At 47.5% G+C, this 20,203-nt stretch overlaps 1 protein-coding gene across 1 annotated transcript in view; it reads right to left on the bottom strand.

Moving 5' to 3' along the window:
• The window catches only part of LOC146203975 (neuropilin and tolloid-like protein 1), an 88,332-nt gene that overhangs the window by 5,161 nt on the left and 62,968 nt on the right, over positions 1 to 20,203 (bottom strand). Inside the window, exons 7-8 of the mRNA XM_084603832.1 lie at positions 15,394 to 15,572; positions 10,068 to 10,244 (exon numbers count right to left, since the gene is read on the bottom strand). Coding sequence (XP_084459958.1) covers positions 10,068 to 10,244; positions 15,394 to 15,572 — 356 coding nt within the window. The remainder of the gene's footprint in view (positions 1 to 10,067; positions 10,245 to 15,393; positions 15,573 to 20,203) is intronic.

Genomic DNA, 20,203 nt, shown 5'->3' with positions numbered 1-20,203 from the left:
ATTTAGTCAATAATTTGTAATTAACCACTGATTGGCGTACGACCTTACAAAGTGCATCCTCAAGATGTTAAACATCATTCTTATTCTTACCGTAGTCCGGGGTGAGCGGCAATAATTAGTAATGAATGAGCTCATCACGCAGCTGTCACTGTTTAATAATTAACTAGTAATCAGCAAGTGGTAATCACTATTCAGTAATTAATAAACTAATGATTTATTGCGCAACTACCACTAATTGATAAGTATGAATTAACTAGTCATTAATTAGTATTTAATCATTGATTGGCATATGGCCATGCGAGGCACGCATTCGCGCATACTGTGGTGGTGCTCTGTGATTAGTCGAGACCTCCAAGTCGTCATTTTGTCTTGACCAAACAGACGAACAGACCAAACATAGTTTTGAAAAGAAATTAAATTACATTAATAATTACTTTGCTGAAAATTAAATAAAGTAAATTACATTACTCATTACTGCTCCCAAAAAGTAAATTACATTACAATTATTGCTACCGCGTAATTTAATTGCTTTTAAAGTACTTTCTAGTTTTCATCCAGGAAAAACTAAGTGAAGCTAGTAAACAAAACAACTTGTTCTCCAGATGCAAAGCCCCCCCATTTGCTGTTACAAAAAATAAGACAACCGCAAAAAAAAAAAAAAAAAAAAAGCAGAAGTGTGGTCGAACGGTCGTGAAATGAGTGACGAACTCAGCGTTTGCTGGCCCGGAGCTGTCTCCGCCATTTGAAGGGCCCGAAGAAGCTAGCGTATATTTATACTCCGTTTCATACATCAAGTGCAACACTGCCAAAGCTACAGCTCTTGTTCGCGCTTTCCCCATCCGCGATGAAAAATAGTGCCTGCTCTTGACGAGAGGAAATAATAGTTATTTTGTCTGCAAGCTTAATACATCTTACATTTGCCATCAACTTCATAAAGCGCACCTTTTTTTAGGGACAAAAGATCGGATTCGGTGAACTTTTGTATGTTTTTTATGTCGTTTTTGTTCGTGCCGCGTTTTCGCTGCCCCTCAACCTTACCAGCTGTACCACTAGATGGCGCTGGCTGTGCCCTCCGCGCTGCGCATCTCTTTTCGAAAAAATGGTTCTTCGGTGCGCATTTTTTCTATAAGATCCGCACAGCGAAGATGTCTAGGCATGCGAAGCAAGTTATTGCATGCTCGGAATAGAGCCCGTTTCCGCAGGAACCACGCGGCCACAAAACGAGCGCGTAGTGATATGCCTCCTTTTTTTTTTTCTTGCGGACTACTTGCGGACTACTTGCGTAGCTTTCGCTGCGTTGCACCTGATGTATGAAACGGAGTATAGTGCTTCCGCAATCCCAAGAATGGACGTCGGCACCTTCCGCTCAGTATGCTCACGCCACGGCAGCTCACGGCATGTACCCTTCCGCCTGTCTCCCCTCATTCAAACCCTCCCTCGCCCCATCGTGACGAGTGTAACCAGGCACCAATGTGCCCTAGCCGACGCAACAGGGAGTGCCACTGCGCCGTGCGCGGCGCTCCCAACTAGTTTTCAACTCCTGCCTTCTTGCACCGGTTGTCCTTTAGGCATTCCCTTGACGCCTTATATCCGGCTTCTTGGAGAATGGTTGCCATGGGATACCCGCACTAGTGACCCTGCCACACAGGAGGTCTTAGACACACTTTTCTGCTCAATTCTGTCTCCTTTTGCCGAGCCGCTACGCTGGCTTCGGCTTGCAGCACGTCGTTCCTGCTTTCGCGGCACTCTGTTGTCTATTGAAGGAGTAGGGGCGCAGTTTAGTGAAAGTAATTTCGAAAGGAATTAATTACCTTTGCTGCGAAATTACTGCCAAAAAGTAATCCATTACAGTACTAAATTACCAAACCGAAAACATAGTTCATTACATTACAAATTACCTTGAAAAGTAATTAAATTACACTAATTTTATTACTGTAATTCAATTACTGCCATGTCTGCCGCCTGCCACGATGCCCGCTGCCAATGCCAAGAGAGAAACATTGATTCCCCTTTCATGCACCTGCCTATTTTCCAGCTTCGGAGACCCGCATGCTGCAGCCATTGTGAGGGGCCGCTTCTCCACACCGCGACGGTCGGCAACTAACACAAAGTTGAGCTTGTGTAAAATAAACCGAAAGGGCCGACTTCCATTGGAACCAACTGAAGCCCGAAGTCTTCGCGGCGATTCAGTTAGGAGAGCACTTTAATATATAGTTATTTTGCTTCATCTCGAATGAAAGGCAGAAACGATTTGAAGGAGAGTCCACACGCTATGGTTCCGGGGCCGAATCGACAGCGCGGCATGCGGGCGTTGCTGGTTCAGCCACATCGGTGTAGTGTTGACTCTTTTTAATTATCTGCTACCTAAAAGGGAATAAAACAAGAGTCACACAGGCCTTTTCGATTAAAGCTTTATATTTCTAACTTGTATTACAGCGCGAACCACAAGAAGGGACGACGACAGACAGAGTGAAAAGAGCGCTTACTTCCAACTGTTTATTATTCTGATATGCCACGCATTTATACACTTGAAGCTTCAGCAGGAAAGAGCAGGAAAAGCAATCAGCATGAAAGGCATAGGCGATAGGACAAGGCCCTAATCACCATCGATCCAGAAACTTCAGCTCTTTCTTGGTTAGTGCGACTGATGGCATGCTTACACACCTTTCCTCTGTACGAGCAATGTTCACCGCCTCAATTATCTCCCTGACACACTGATCATTGTGTCGAGCAACGATTGTGCTTTTTTGGAACTCGGGCACGCAAGGTTTTCTGCGGTGACGTGTAGACTCATCGCCACAATTACGACAGTGCGTGCTAAGATGGCCCTGGCTACCATCATTTACATTCTTGTTGTGTTCTTTCAATCTGGTATTTATACACCTGTCGGTTTGTCCAATGTATTCGCGTCCGCAGGACAACGGAACGCGATATACAACACCTTCGCCGCAAGTGACAAACTGATTCTGGTGTCTAATCATGCACGATTTTTTCTTTTTGCTATAGCACGGGTTAGTTTTCTTGCATAGAACTGATAGTTTGAGTGGGGCCGAAAACACAACGTCAACGCTTGCGCGCTTTCCAATCTTCTTCAGGTTGTGGGAAGTCTGGTGGATATACTGAATGACTGCTACGACTGTTACTCTTTTGCGTGCATCCGGGCCTGTCACGGCATTCTTTTCAGATTGCCGGACTTGTTTCATTTTCTGGAGCATGCCCTCTGCCACAGAAACTACAAGGGCCTCCGGGAACCCCGCGTCAGACAGGCGTCTATTTTGCAGGGCTAGACTTTCTTTAAGCATATGGTCACAGGATTTAGTCAGAGCATTTACAAAACAATATTTGACAACGCTGCGTTTTACAAGCTTCGAGTGAGCAGATACAGCGGGTAATAAACCTTTTTTCCCCCGTGGTTCATACCCCCAACAAACATGGTTATTATAAAACTTTAGTTTGGCTCCAGAAATCTAATGGAATGGTTGTTGGGCATTTCATGCGTCAAAATTAAAGGTGATAAGTTTCGCTTGAATGTGTCAAGTACGTCTTCAGTTGTTACATGAAAATCCGCATTGGCATTGTCAATTATGACTAAAAAGTCATCTACAAATCTAAAGACTTGGACAACACTTGTACCTTCGAGACATCTTTCAATTATTCTGTCGTGCATGGCTAAAAACAAGTCGCTAAGGACCGGGGCAATACATGATCCAATGCATACCCTGCGTTTTTTCAGGTAAAAACCTTTGTCCCAGGTGGCAAACGTAGATCGCAGGTACACATCAAGCAATTGTAGAAAGCCACTAACATGTAAACCACAACTGTTCTGGAATGAAACGGCACCCATCCTATCAATGGCCTGTTCAACACATGATAGCAGGGCATCATGCGGCAAAGAGTAAAAAAGGTCCTTTATGTCTATGGAAAAGGCCGATACATTTGCAGTCTCATGCTGCCGCAAGTATTCAACAACCTGTTCAGAGTTCCTAACAAGGAATGGGTCTTCAATTGTTAGCATGGCCAACTTATCCTGGAGAAAAAGAGCTAAACATTTCTGCCACGTTTCCTTTTCTGAATTAATCACACGAAGTGGACAGCCATCCTTATGAGTTTTTGCTGAAAAGAACATGTATAAACAAGGTATTTCCTTGTCCTGAATTTGCTTGACGAGTGTTTGTAATCCTAACCGCTTGCACAGTTTTTTTGCCACGGCCTTAGCTTTCTTTAGTTTTACTTCGCTCATTCTATTAAAATTGCTCTAGATAGCTTCGGAGGCTTTCTTCCGGAAGAGGTCATGCGGAAAAACGGCGAAACCACCCTCTTTATCAGCCGTAAGAACACAAAGTTGGTTGTTGCACAAAAAATCACAGTTTTCAACGGCACAGTGCGTCTTGACCTCACTGCGCGCTCGAGAACATCCACTCACTGGGATATAAAGTTGCTTTTCTGATCTTCCGGTGCGAATCTTGCAACTTGTCTGACTATCGCCAACATTTCCGGCGCATTCTTCCTAGGTTCGACAGCACACTTTGGCTCGAGCTGTAGGGTCCGTAGAATATCCCCCGGAATATCCGCGTCACCTCCGATGTGAACAGGGTGAACATTGGACAAACCGGCAGGTGTATAAATACCAGATTGAAAGAACACAACAAGAATGTAAATGATGGTGACCAGGGCCATCTTAGCACGCACCGTCGTAATTGTGGCGATGAGTCTACACGTCGCCGCAGAAAACCTTGCGCGCCCGAGTTCCAAAAAAGCACAATCGTTGCTCGACACAATGATCAGTGCGTCAGGGAGATAATTGAGGCGGTGAACATTGCTCGTACAGAGGAAAGGTGTGTAAGCATGCCATCAGTCGCACTAACCAAGAAAGAACTGAAGTTTCTGGATCGATGGTGATTAGGGCCTTGTCCTATCGCCTATGCCTTTCATGCTGATTGCTTTTCCTGCTCTTTCCTGCTGAAGCTTCAAGTGTATAAATGCGTGGCATATCAGAATAATAAACAGTTGGAAGTCAGCGCTCTTTTCACTCTGTCTGTCGTCGTCCCTTCTTGTGGTTCGCGCTGTAATACAAGTTAGATATGAACCAACTAGCCCGCCAAGCAACCATTCTTTATATTTCCTCTTCTCCTTGCCTGGTTTTTAACGCGATCGCATTAAAGGTGCAGTTCTACGCAGAAAGCCCGGCTTTGTGAGTGAAAATTTAAGGGTACATTTCAGCTCCATACTTAATGGTATGACGCGATAGCGTTATTTGCTCCCGATTGCAAAATCTCCTTACAGATCCTTGTTCGCATACATCGCACTTTGCTACTTGCTTATGCACTGATCCCTTGATTTCTGCCTCCGATATCTCACACATGCTCTTTAGTGTATATTCGGTGAAAGGCCACTCGACATAAAGCCCCGCTTAACCAAGGCGAAAGAGCGTGCCTGCTCAGAATGCAAGCGTCCTCGAACGCCAATTCTGATCTCACCCTCACGTCTGAGAGACCCGAGTTGGCAGCCCCTCCCAAATCGGCCACGTCACGTAATCGCATGACACCAGGCAACCCTAACCTGTGCCCCAGTCATGCCAGCCACCAGCTGCCATCCGCTAAGCCATGACCGTTGTTTCTGGCGGACAACGACGACGCCAGATTTCCTAGAGAATGGGATCTTTAACGCTTTCGCGTTAAAAATCATGAGACTGGTATCTCTCTGGCAGGGAGCAGTCGCCAGGTGACGTGGTCGTTGTCATTGATTGATCGGCAGGTTATGCGACATCACGAGATCAGGCAACGTGGCAGGAGCTGCCAACTCCGGTAACCCACCGAAACCCATGGATCCCAGGTCAGACACGCAGGCCCGTTCGTACGGCTTGCTTAAAGCGGGGCTTTATATCTAAGTCGTATGGTCTTTTGCATAACGTGGTGGCTTACGACTGAGTGCTAATGAGTATGTATTGGATGATGAAGGCACGAATTAAGGGAGCAGTAATTAAGCGAGTACCAAAGCGCATGCACGTGAACGAGAATTTGCGATGGAAGCGGCAGGTAGAGACCATGAATACCATGAATCATCGCGTCACACCCTTAAAGGCAGAGCTTAAATCCCCCCCCCCCCCCCTTTCTCGCCTCTCTATAACGTTTTGTGAATGCAGTCTTAACAGAGTAAAGTAACTTGTAATGCGCTGCTTATACGCACGATTCTTTTCAAACCTGTGCAGCATCAGTTGCTGCAGAGGCAAGCACAGCGTATTGAAAACAATGGTTCATCGGTGGAGATGTGCAGTGATGTATTACCACAGCACGCCTGACAATTTCCACACGACCTACAACAGTTGAGGAGAGCACAAATGAAACCAAAGTTGAATGTCTGTTGGAAACCACGGCGACGTGCAAAATGTGCAGTTATGCGCGGCCTGTCATAGTTTTCAAAATCTTTTTACTTCGATTTGCGTAATGAGGAGTCATTGAGGATGCGCCGAGCTAGGGCCAGGGCAACCGCCTATTCAGTGGTGCAGGTTAGCTCTACTGAAAAGAGAAACAAAAACGCGTTCCTTCCGAAACGTTTGTATGAAACGTTTTCTGAGTGGATTAATGAAACTAAATGATTAAGGGAGTAACTGCTCATTACCATTAACTTGACGCTTACGAGTGTTTGACTACAATTAATAGCTCAATACATTATCATCCACCTGAGGTCAATGAGCAATTGGCAAATTATGGACAAACCGTTCCTTCTTATAGTAGTCTATCATTTCGTCCTCTCCTTGCAGCCGTTCTGGTTATACTCGCCTAATAATATGACTGCTCCACAGAGGCAGTGGTTGAGGGTTTGAGTCCCGGACCATTATAAATATATCAATTCATAAGGCTGGGCTCAGTAGGTTGTAGGTCGGTTTAATGAGAATTATACCTTAATTTTGATCTACTTCACATCAGGAGATCCGGTTAATAATAATATGAGAAATATGAGAAAAAAACATGCTTTCCTTACGGTTCCCTCATTACGGTTACGACGTAATAAGGGGAGTCCATTTGTTGTCCCTATATAGTACGCACATATCTCCATGTGTTGTTAGCAAAAGCACAACCAAACATGAAAATCGTTGTAGGAAACGTTTCATTATTTAGAGCTTTTATTTTCAAAACGAATGAAAAATTCAATAAGTCGTCGTTCGTAATTTTTTTCTTGTTTTTGTTGTACTAATTTACATACTTATTGATGGCCTTTGCATACGATACCTCGATGGTAGGGTTGCGGCAACGTTTTGTAAGTTAATTAAAGTGCTGTCAGGCTTCAACTTCGCTCTGCACAAGTTGCCGTGCGAGTTGTTCCTGTGTTTACCACTACTGGTAGGCGGGGAAACTTCATTATGTGTCTGGCAGTAGTGATCGCGTCACTATGATTAAACCTTGGGGCACAAGGCTCAGTAATATATGTATATATATATATATATATATATATATATATATATATATATATATATATATGATGCATACCTTTTGTTACGGCTGTCTTATGGACGCCATGTGTGTGATGCTCGTAGCCTTAAGGCCACCCTTTTGCACTCACCGCGAGCGCTCCGGGCCTATAGCCGTCACCGCAAGTTCTTCTTCAATAGAATATTTGTTCATCTGAGTGACAACAAACCTACGGATCTTCATCGACCAAGCTCATCTTATGTGGCGTCGTCCCTTCGTGAAAGAATCACGGAACAAGGTACCCAGTTGTCCCCCGGCTCGATAATTATACATGTAGATGTCAGCATTGAGGGATTCGAAACGACAACTGCGCTTTGCTGTCTCTGAAAGCCTGCACTTAATAAGACATTCAGATTTTCATTCGCAGAACCTCCTTCTTTCTGTCCCGAACTGGTTGCCGTCCAAGACGCGCTTCGCTCTGTCCTTGCTGCCTATACAGCTAAAATTGTCATCTGCACCGACGCCTTTCAAGCAACACGTCTATTTCGACGCGTCAGTCGTAGCCCAGAGATCTGCCAAAAGGTATAGTCTCGGTGAAGAGTCCAAAAGCCAAAGGATTTTCGTCTCAGCCTCAAAATGGAGCCGTCATACCATATTTCCATACCAAGTAACATTTAAAATGCTAGGAAAGAATATCTGATGATCACAGCAAGAAACTATTTCATCGCATCTCATGGCCCTTTAGTCTTTAAAGGTACTGTGACGACTTCATTTTGCGGCTTAGATTAAAATTCTTTTTCTTCATTACTTTTACCTAAAGGCTGAACCATATGGCAGCGTTTCTTCGGCGCCGCGTCGGCGTCGCGGATATCGGCGTCGCCGGAGGTGCAATTCTGGCCCTTGAAGCGAGACGACGCTGAAAGACGCAGGTATCTGGAGGGGCCAGATCTCAGCGTCGACGCCGAAAATTATTCGCAGGTGGGGACCAACGACAAGCCACGCATGGGCAGCTGCGGCACCAACCGCCACAGGTTCAACTCGTTTCCGCGGAAGCAACAGCTCCTCTTTTTGTCCGCGTGCATGCCTGCGCCTTTTGATGCCCTTGCCTCCCCCACCCTCCCCAGTAAGTTTCCTCCGTCGCTGAATAGGACGATTTTAGCTACGGACGGGGGACAATTGTTCGAACGTCCAGGATTCTCCCACGCCTTGCCTTGCAGACGCCAGTTCGTACGCCGTCATGTGTTTGGTCGCCCTTTCCGGCGCGCGCCGAGCGACGACGCTCATAGACGAGACGCTGACGAGACGCCGAAGAAGCGCTGCCATGTGGTCGGGCCTTAAAGGCTGAACCACATGGCAGCGTTTCTTCGGCGCCGCGTCGGCGTCGCGGATATCGGCGTCGCCGGAGGTGCAATTCTGGCCCTTGAAGCGAGACGACGCTGAAAGACGCAGGTATCTGGAGGGGCCAGATCTCAGCGTCGACGCCGAAAATTATTCGCAGGTGGGGACCAACGACAAGCCACGCATGGGCAGCTGCGGCACCAACCGCCACAGGTTCAACTCGTTTCCGCGGAAGCAACAGCTCCTCTTTTTGTCCGCGTGCATGCCTGCGCCTTTTGATGCCCTTGCCTCCCCCACCCTCCCCAGTAAGTTCCCTCCGTCGCTGAATAGGACGATTTTAGCTACGGACGGGGGACAATTGTTCGAACGTCCAGGATTCTCCCACGCCTTGCCTTGCAGACGCCAGTTCGTACGCCGTCATGTGTTTGGTCGCCCTTTCCGGCGCGCGCCGAGCGACGACGCTCATAGACGAGACGCTGACGAGACGCCGAAGAAGCGCTGCCATGTGGTCGGGCCTTAAGGCTGTGCATCGTTTAGCGGCTTGCATTCCGCAAACCATTTGAATTGAGTGGGTCCCAACGTGTTCTACTCAGTTCACAAAGCTATGCAGATTCTGCAACCTGCCTGGCGACCCTACCTTCCTCAGTGCCACGGTTCCTCAGTATGGATGATGTCGCCCTACTTCTCACGAAAAATGAACACCACCGGCGCCGCACAGCTACTTTTCTCCCTCCGTGTGCAGCAACCCTATCCAGAGGTCTTACCCGCGTTTCGGAGGTTGCGCGTCGGAGGATCCGGGTCGTGGTTGGCCTCACTTCCTCTGTCACTCGAACGTTGTCTCACTTTTGCTACTTATATCCTCGCCCCGGATATCTTGTCTGCAACTCTTAGCCAGAATGCCGAGGCAGATATTAACCACTTGTTGTGGGTTTGCCCGGCGCTGAAGCCGACGAGAATTCGGCACCTGGCAATAGTGCGTCTCTCGCCAAACAACCAGTCATCTTGTATTGCTTGGACGCAGGGGTTACATCATCGTTTTTTCTTGGACTTTATTAGATCGCGGCCAACTTTTTTTCTTTCATTTAACACCCCCTTTTTTCCTTTTTACATATTCCTTTATGCCCTCAGACAATAAACAACATTATATAAATAAATTCGTAGCTACAGTTAAACGCATCCGGTCCGGTAAAACCAACTCTCGCTACTGTGTCTCTTCGGGTGATAATTTTAATGTGGTCCCTTCTGCAATAACTGGAACTTCCTGTTGGTTTCCTAACTCCAGACCGGCAGAAAGCTCCTCAGACGCCTGGGTAGTGATACCTCGGGCACGTAGCAGCCGTTGTCGTCGTCTTCGGGTCGCAGCACAGTGGGTCCCCCCACCAGGGTGGTGGCGGCTGGTGCGCCAGGAGGCAGGCCCCCTGCTCGGCGGGCTCCGATTTCGGCTGCTTGCAGCGCCAGCGCCGCCTCCAGGTTTCCGGCGGATAGGTCGAGACCCACCTGCGCACATTTCAGGAGTGGGCGAGTGCACATGCACGGCCTACGCGGCACCAGCCACTCGGCGCTGAAAAACTGTTCTTTGGGACACCGGCGTGCTCGGCATTCCCCTGTCCAGTGCTGTGGTAAGCGAATTCGACAACACCGTCGAGGTACCCACCTCATGCCGGAATAGAAAAAGAAAGCACGCCTAATTTTAGGGGCGACCTTTCGGCTCATAGGGCTTTTAAATCATCCGGGAAGGCTGTTGCCGAGCTGTCGCGATACTTTGCTGTCGACAGGTGGCGTTGCGAGACAGCAGTAGTTCATTTGCACTGACATTGGAACATCTCGCAAACACGCTCTGGATGGTCTGAGGGGGGATTCGTTACTGCCGAAAAATTGTTTGTGCTGAGCAGTCCCGCTAAACTACGAGATAACTTAAATGTATACTGAACAAATATCCAAGAATATTGACAAAGCACCATAACTACATTCTTAAGACACGATTACACTAGTACAGACATATAACTTGGGTTAGTTTTGAACGGGTGGCAGTATTTTTGACGTTTTCTGAGTGGCCGCCGGGTCAGAGGCAGCGCGCTCCCGACTGTGAGCCGGCGGGTGTGATGTCACAACTATACCTCATGGTCCCGCGATCCCGCCGCCGCCGCCCCCGCACCTGAAGTTGGTTTTCCGGCTACACGCAGTGTCGGTTCGCCCGCGTCGCGCCGTGCACAATACTGCGAAGTGTGGAATGCTGCATACGAGGGAGGTCGAGGCGGACGCGTACGGAGGGCGCATATTGCGGACAATTGTTTGCGCGCTGGGAGAGAACAATGAATTGTGCGCACAAACACGAGCAGCAAAAAAAAAAAAAAAAAAAAAAAAAAAGGGAGAAAGCACGTCCGTCTCTGCGCTTTGTGAGTGCCAGGGGGGAAAGGAAAAATGAACAGGTGCGACCGGCCGCGATGAGGGTAGTTGTGACGTGATATCCGGTTTTGTCAGAGCTTTCAAAGGAGCCCGCTAGGTGCGGCGATTTGAGAAATATTCATTAAAATACTTACTTTCCGCTAATTTCTGTTCATGAAGTGGATTGTTTTGGTCACTCCCAATGTGATAGCTACCATCTGCGCTGGAAATCTCGGCGGCAATTTTTTTATTCAGTATACCTTTAATGAACCGGCCTTTCGCAACCTGGTCATTACTTTGTTCGCACTTCGTCTGGGTGAGCTGCAACAGGGTAGATTGCGTTCAGCATTGAACTGTGCACGCAACAGTCATTCGTTGGGCGCGTCAAGACGCAACCAGAGTGTGTCGCGGAAAACGCAGCCAGGTCCGCATAGAAAGCAAGTGTATGCATCGACTAAGGGGGAGAGAGAAAAACAGAGAGGGCTTTTCCCTTTGATCGGCGTGGCGCGGGGACGGAAAGACGCGGAATTTAACCGCCAAAGGGGCCGAGGAGCAATTTTCGTGTTTTCAACGCGAGCGGCCGAATAGTACTTTTTTTTTTTTTTGCATTCATTCCGAACGCAAGGTGATGAAACGATGGTTCGGGCGTCTAGCGTTTTCAGAGCGAAATCACTGCTTAACACAGCCACACCCAACCACGAATCTTGTGTGAAGCCGCTGCCGACCTCAGAAAAAAAAAAAAAAAAAACCGTTAGGGCGGAAAGGATTCGAACCGAGGACTTCCTCGTGGGAAGCGAGTGCAGTTCTGCTTCATACCTATCGTTGCAGCCGGTCACCCCGGCGCCTTAAAGGTATATTGAACAAATATCCAAGTGAGAAAGCACCACAATTGCATTCTTAAGACACGATTACACTAGTACAGACACATAATTCGGTGTAGTTTTGAGCGGGATGGCTGTATTTTTGACGTTTTCTGAGCAGCCGCCGGGTCAGAGGCAGCGCACTTCCGACTGTTAGCCGGAGGGTGTGACGTCACAACTTCCTTCAGAACGTCATGCCCCCCCCCCCCCCCCCCCCTTCTCGCCTGAAGTTGGTTGACTGCCTACACGCAGTGTCGGTTCCCCCGCGTCGCGCTGTGAACAATGATGCGAAGTGTGGAATGCGAAACAAGAACCTCCGCCCCTCGGACATCCGGGAGGAGGGGGACGTGCTGGGGATGATGTATGAATGATAACGGGCAGATAGGTTATGTGAGACCTTGAGGTGCGGCGCCTTCTGGTGCCAAACCTCCTCCCATCTGACAACGGCACGAGGGAGGTAGAGGGGGACGCGTATGGAGGGCGCGTATTGCGGACAATTGCTTGCGCGCAGGAAGGGAACGATGAATTGTGTGCAGAAACACGAGCAGCAAATAAAAAAAAAAAAAGCACGTTCGTCCCTGCGCTTTGTGACATGCCACGGGGGAAAGGAAAAATGAACAGGTGCGACCGGCCGCGATGGGGGTGTTGTGACGTGATATCCGGTTTTGCCAGAGCTTTCATAGAAGCCCACTAGGTGCGGTGATTTTAGAAATATTCATTAAAATACTTACTTTCCGCTCATTTCTGTTCATAAATTGGATTGTTTTGGTCACTTACAATGTGATAGCTACCATCTGCACTGGAAATCTCGGCGGCATTTTTTTTAATTCAGTATACCTTTAAACTGCAACGCTATTTCGCACCGCACATTGCTCGTCGTCGGCTCCGTCTACTTCCACCTGTGCGCAAAAGCTTTATCTCGTTCTAGGTACGATATAAATGCACTCATTTTTTTCTTTTTCTTTTTGGCTAGCTGACCAGGTCGACGAACAGTGACGCTTGCGTTTAATATTCTGTTCTCCCTTTACTTTGTAGTACTGGCTCATTCTGAAGAAACCGGCGAAAAAGTGGTACATTGGTTGATGTTTTTGAGTTTTGGCGTGGGCGGGCCAGGATAGGGTGCGTGAGCGAGAGCTCGGGGTTTTCGGCGGACAGCATGCCACGCGGCCCGGTCGCGTGGGCCCAGTGGTGGCTCGGGCCGTACGTGTGAGGAGGGTCGTCGGAAGTCGGACAAGTCGCTGAAGCCAACAAGATGTAACCTATCCCTTTGGTATGTAATGCAGTTAATTTCATAAATATTGAACGAAGTCTCTAAGCTATTTCATCGTTCAGCGGATGACATGTGCTCAGCACTGCGACCGCCACTCGCGAAGTATGTGTCCCCCAGGGTTCGTCGCGAGATTCAGTCTATTTCGCTTCGCATTAGCACCAAACTTCTTTGCCTACTGAACACCAAGAAGAAAAGCCCAACCGCATTGTCACTCCGAGCAAGATTCTTCTTCTTCTTCTTTTTTTTTTTTTTTTTTTTGTGAAAATGACGAAGTCTTGATTCTATTCAACTCCAAGGTGTCTGTGTCCTTGGGAGAACTTCCAATCACGATGACACCTCTCCGAAAAGAAGGACATAAATTTGGTTAGGAGGTTCTCAGTATTCGCGTTTCTAGATATGCCTCTCCGCACGGCCGCCTTCCATACAATCACTAGCCGTGCTGACGCTTTATTTGATGCTTTGAACTGTGTTTAATAACCACTTTTTCGCACGTTAGTGGGTGACAAGATAATAGTTCTTCGGCGAGCTTTCACTTGGATATTGCTTGTGTAACGTAGATATACGTGCTCCTTGCTTGGCAAACTCAAGTTATCATTTCAGAAGGTAACGACTTTGCCTCTTCCAATTATGTCGAGGATGAACTAACTGAATGCATGATCTTGTATGCAACCACAATATATTATTTTTTAGTCCATCTGAGTCACCACTGAAAAATATCAGTGCTGCCCCAGCAAATACGCGCGCGCAGAAAGAACGTGCATGGATTACATAATCAGCGCCCCTGCTAGGTTATTTTTGCAACGCTTCTAACTTACGCTCCTTTTTGGCCATTTGTGCTTAAAAAGTGGCAATATCACATGTATAATTGTGTTGCAAGAATCATATGTGCAGAACCCGACGTGTGTGTTATCATTCCTATTTAGAAAGCTTGCACGGCTCGCTTAGACAGCACTTACTCTCTGCAACGTAATGGGCTGTTTCTTGAGCTGTCGGTTGGAGAAGCACTCGTGGTACAAGTAATCCACGAACAAAGATTCGCGAGCACGTAAGACGTCAAGATAAACGGCTCAGTTACAGGTGCACAACCATGAAGAAAAAAACTCATAGGCAAATTCAGTTCATTCGGTTGCTTGAAGAACTGTGCGGCTCAATTCACTTCGCGGAAGCATGTCGGTTGCGTCATTGGGGCCGCCACTCAAGCGAACAAGAATAATTGGGTGTGTTCTTTCGTACATTTTGCTCTATCTGGAGCTCAGTGCAATCGATCGCACTCTGCTTAAAAACAAGCCCTGGAAAAGTGCAAGCTGTTAAAACTGATGACACGCAGATGTTTTGGCACTTCAGTAAATGTTATCGGTTCCTAGTGAAATCCTGACGTCGGTGAAGCCCCGGTGGAAATACAGATCGCCAGGAAAAGTTTACAAGATGCGAGTGCTCGGGAACAAAATACATATTAGGCCACCTCGGCGACCCAGCCGTCTGTATTTGTGTACCAGGGCATGAGAGTCCCCTTCTAAGCTTATATAGGCATTTCGGACGGTCAGCTTGCATGGCTTCGCTAAAATTATTATTTTGCGCAACTGCATTCCGTAAACATTTACTGCCGGCTGTACATCGAACTCAATGCGGATAAAATGAGGAAAGTTTATTTGTTGCGTCTCTTGTGCTGTTTTTGTTTTCCAAATGATTCTTACCGACGACAGCCCCTGTACTGAACATTCGGATGAATGACTTGTGACACGCTGCGTTAAACGAATTCCTGCACTGTGTAAATTTGTCCTCGCTGCGACATTTTTTCTCCACAGAGGCAGAAGAGTGTCAGTCGTTTCCAGTAACTGTGCGTGAACGGGTGTGCACAAATATGCGCAAGTTTTTAGAGTTCGCTTATTTAATTTATATCTTTTATCATTCTTATTTATTATTTCGTATTTCTCGTAATAAATAAAATAACTGAATTCCAACAGATCTCTGTTAACGTCTTTCGTCTTCTATTTGACGAACTGTGGAGTTTGCATGCGTTCAGTCTTACGGGCGTGCACGTATCAGTGGGGTTGTATTGCAACACTTTGGTGACTGTGGACAGACGCATTGTATGCTCAAGGCGGCGCTCTGTGAGCAGCAGTATACATACCTCGACGGAAGCCTCCTTGGAGCGCCGCAGCTTGTACTCGCGTTCCCGGCGCCGGCGCTCCTGGATCTTGTTGTGACAGGTGATGCCAATAGAGGCGCACATTCCCATCACCAGGGCTGAGAACACCACCAGGATCACCACCATGTGGGTCATGGAGAGCACGACACCCACATTCGACCCTGCATGCAGATGGGCCGCCGGTTACGCTACATGGCGCACAGCACGACCATTCCGCAGGTCAAGCGCGAGCCGATGGTACATGTGTGCCCTCTTGATTGCCGGTATACACTGAGGCAGAAATGATTCACTGAGTGTACGCGTCCTGAAAATACCCTAGCGGGAGGTATATGGGCATCCGTGATAATATAATTTAACAGGTAGGTTAATCGCCGTCAAAAAATATAAATAAGAAGAATTCTCCACTTATTTATGACATGTTCAGCGTTAAGTGAGTTGTCGCGGTGCCCACCCTTCCCGACCGATAACTGCGTTGCGCACTAGACTCGGGGTGGGCAGGCCAAACACTAGGGAACGCTCCGGTACGTGCCGACAATGAGACGGTATTAAAGCCTGAATTCATTCCACTCGACTTGCTTCTTCTTCTCCGTCATTGCTGTTAGCCGCACATGCTGAGCCAGCCGCCGATACTCCATTCTCAGCCGCATACTTGCTGGATCGCGCTCTATGCTTGCGAGGGAATTACACTATGCGGTAGGAATACGCGCGGAGTTGATCGTTGCTCCATCCCAACCTGATACGCGATGTTTAGACACGCCTGCATACAAGCAAGCGCAGCTGCCAACTGACACGTGCTGCCGCACATGGCCATGTCACGTGACCAGGGCGCCTGCCAACTCGGCCACGTTACGCGATTTCATAACATCACAGAGTGACAACGCCAGAAGACGCCTGATTTTTGCTCCAGTGAAGCTTCTCTACTGTCACTACTTTCAATCATCCGCTGGATATTTCTTTGTGTCACACTCGTGAACATAATTCTTCTCTTTCACCACGGGTATGCGACAACACCTGTATGCGTCACAAGGCAAGCTCACGTGCCGCACATTTGCGCCCAAAGCGCGTGGCGCTGAATCATGGAAGCGTTTGCAGTATATACACTGCCGCCTTTCGAAACGTGGCCGCGCAGCAGACTACTGTGGCGCTTGGTCGGCGCGGGAAGCGAGAGCCTTGTTTGAAGTAATACCGCGGCTCTGTGTTCGTTCTGTAATTCACGCGCTTCTCTCTCAATACCGCCGAGCACCAGTCCACTCGGACGCCGTCTGTTTCCGTTCGCCATTACTTATTTTAGTTTCGATAATATACTTTCCACAGAAGTGGCAATGTAATGTTTACCGTGCGCGAGTGCAGCCTCTTAAGCTGCAGCGGAATTATTCTGTCGACATTGTAAAGGTAGCGCCTCCAATGACATTGTTTCCAGTTTTCTCCCGCCACTGCAGAGTCACAGGGAAAGAGTTCCTATGCTTAGTTTTCACGTTTCGAGCGCGAACAGAGACCGCCAAAAGCGATGCATAGAAAAAAAAAAAGAAAAAAAAAACGCCACATGGGGTCCTGCGTGAACTCACTCCACCTCCCTGTCCAACACCCGCAAACATGAAAACCTCGCTTTTTTTTTCTTTTTTAGCCGTTGCTATTGCAGTAACACGGAAATTCACTTTCCTGTTGACAGGAAGACTTCGGGGGGGGGGGGGGGGGGGGGGACCGGATGCCGGTGGATATTCCTCGCGTCTTTTGAAGCAACCCTTTGCTTACGCGAGAGGGAAGTTCTGAGGCAGCTGAAAAGTGGGGATTGTTTCGTCACTGCTTCTTCGGTGGACGCCTAATTTCTCCTTCCGATGACGGTTGGAATGTTGTGGCGTATAACAAGCCGGATCAGTGCTTAGGCGAGCGCAGTAGTTTGCGCATGTACATGGTCTGTTACACCGCGAAATGTAATCACCTGCATAATCACCTTTATCACCGTGAACACGGGAGCGCATGGTAGATGCCCTCGAACCCTATTTGTGGCGATACGCAGCGGCTGCTTTAAGAAACGAAGTATAAATGATGGTGTGTTCCTGCTTTGGAAAGAAGCAAGCACGATAGAAGAATCCTTCTCACCACCTTGCGAAAACAAGCCACCCTGTATCGCCACAAGTGAGGTGCGAGGATATCTTGCCACACACTCTTATGTTCACGCTAATAAATATCACGACTACATTAGAGCAGGTACAGTGTAGTATACTATTAAGACTGATAATTGCACGCACAGCGATTTTTTTTGCGTTTTGTTTTGTGTATTAAAAGGAACGTGGAAAATGAATTAAATTGGGCCTGTACCAATAAATCGCGGCGTTGTAACAACAGAAAGACCATTTTCACAACAAACGTACCTCTAAACACGTGCAAAAGACAAGAAATCAAATAGTGTTGCCATCACTGGACTGCTTCGCAAGAAAACTGTATGCGAAACTGGTTGTATCTGAAGCTAATTGGCTCATAGCTATAGAGTGACGTCAGCACAAGAATAGAAGAAACAATATCAAAGACGAAACACTACGCTGGCACCATTAACACTGGTATTTACGGGGCTGACAACGTAAATAGGGGCGAAATAACTCATTTGTGTTATACTTTGAGGTGATGAAACAGAACTTCTACGTCTGCTTCGTGACTACGCTTTGCGCGAAAATTCTAATTCTTTAGTTGTCAGATTGACCGAAGGTGTGCTGACACATGTTTGTCCATTATGGTTTGGTTTGCGGGGTTTAATGCCCCAAAGCGACTCAGGATATGAGATATGCCGTAGTGGAGGGCTCCGGAAATTTAGACCACCTGGGGTTTGTCCCCTATGGTCTATCGCCAGTGCCTCCTTAATCTCGCGTGCCAGCTTGTCTCTACTGTAATAGAAGAGACAACTGGGCGAGTTGGTACGGTGACAGGATGAAAAAAACAGCGCCACAGACGTAGACGGAGGCCAAGAACAAACAGGACGGGCGCTTCCCAGTCACTGGGATCTTAGATCCTGATTTCCACTGTTCATTTCTGGTCCCCATGATGCAAGGCAATGTTACTATATGAGGCCCCAGAATACGTAACATCATGAACTCAAAGCGTCCCCATCGCACTAAAAATTCAAGAAAATATTGTGTCCAGTTCTCTATAGTATTACCCAACGTTTATAGAGCCTTTTCAGTTCCGCATCTCCTCGGCGCGCCCGTAGGCAGCAGGCGGCCCGCCGCTGCGCCCGCCACCGCGGCGCTAGTGTCGACCTTTGCGCCAGGGAAGAGCGTCGTCTGCTACAGAAGCGCCCGAACTGCTCTGAAGCGTTGCTCGCGCTCTGTGGCGTCATTATCTGCGCTTTATAGGTTTATGGACTTGAGTGCCGTGACAGTAAGGACGAGTGCTTCTTAGAAAAAAATGGGAGTCTGCGATAATTATCGCTTTGGGCAGAACAGTCACCTTTTTTTTTGCTTGTGCATTTCGCCATTTGGTTTTAATGCCTGCGTATACGTGCAAATAATGACAGGTTCCACCGCGTGCTACAACACTCAACGGTGTTTCAGTCTTGCCGGTCGCGTTAGGTGTTACGCGATAGGTTATGCAAGTACTCCGCTCGAAAATTCGTCGACCGGGCCTGAGTAAAAGAAATCGTACCATGGTAATCTTTAGTTCTAGTGATTGATGACCGATTGGTTTGTGGTAGACGATAGTGAGTTAACGAAATCACTAAAGCTAATTGAACGGGCAATTAAAGGAATTGAAAAAAAAGTATGAAAAAGGGGGTTCAACGATGTCAGGATGCGCAGAATGGAAGCCAACGCTCTATGATGCAATTAATAAATTTCAGAGTATGCAATTGAGCAATTAAATAATTGAAATAGTTAAAAAATGAAACCTGTGTTAAGATGTACACTGCACAGAATGGAAAGACAATGTTAGCAAATGCTAAGTATCGGTGAGTAAAAATTGTAAAAATAAAAAAAAAATGAAAAGTGACAAGCATTGTCTGTATGTGCGAAACGCTATAGCGTTTTAACCGCGGATCATCAGTGTCACCCTTATTTTTAGATTTTCCGACGTGATCTAGGCAGATTGGCTTGGAAGCGAGTGCGTGCTCGCTATGCTCACTCCTTTTTCATTGCGTTCCGTACAATTTGACGTTTTCTTCATCATTATTGTTTTGAGCAATAGCACACACGCCACCCGAAAAAAATTTTGTGAGGCGTACGTGTGAAGCCTCTGACAGTTGATGCCATCTGAACCCGAGGCTTGAGGCGATTAAAGGACTGCCTTATAAAGGATCGACACGCCTCCTGTTATTGGTATATATTCCAACCTGACAGGTCTTGTTTGTTTGTTTGTGGGGTTTAACGTCCCAAAGCAACTCAGGCTATGAGAGATGCCGTAGTGGAGGACTCCAGAAATTTCGACCACCTGGGGTTCTTTAACGTGTACTGACATCGCACAGCACACGGACGCCACTCCGTTTCGCCTCCATCGAAGAGCTGTCGCCGAGGCCGGGATTCGATCCTGCGTTCTTGGGAACAGTAGTCGAGCGCCGTAACCACAGCGCCACCCCGGCGGGGTATACAGGTCTTCAGTACTTTCATAAGAGCTTTTGGCGCTTTCTTCGCCCCTTTCCTGAGTTGGTTAGTTTGTTTCTGTGTTTTCTGCTGGCTAAAACGGCACGAATCAGCCAGCCTCTTCAAATTACGGCCGCGAAGCGCACTTTTTTCATGGGTTAATGTAGTGCACTTTATGTTTTCTGAACCTTGATCCTTTTCAAAAACTTTAGACCCCTTTGTTCGTT

The sequence above is a fragment of the Amblyomma maculatum genome, chromosome 1 (genome assembly GCF_055883805.1).
Source record: "Amblyomma maculatum isolate TAMU_Amacu chromosome 1, ASM5588380v1, whole genome shotgun sequence".
In the NCBI taxonomy this organism is placed as follows: domain Eukaryota; kingdom Metazoa; phylum Arthropoda; class Arachnida; order Ixodida; family Ixodidae; genus Amblyomma; species Amblyomma maculatum.
Note: the sequence above shows the minus strand (reverse complement) of the source record. Positions and strands in the feature narration are given on the sequence as shown.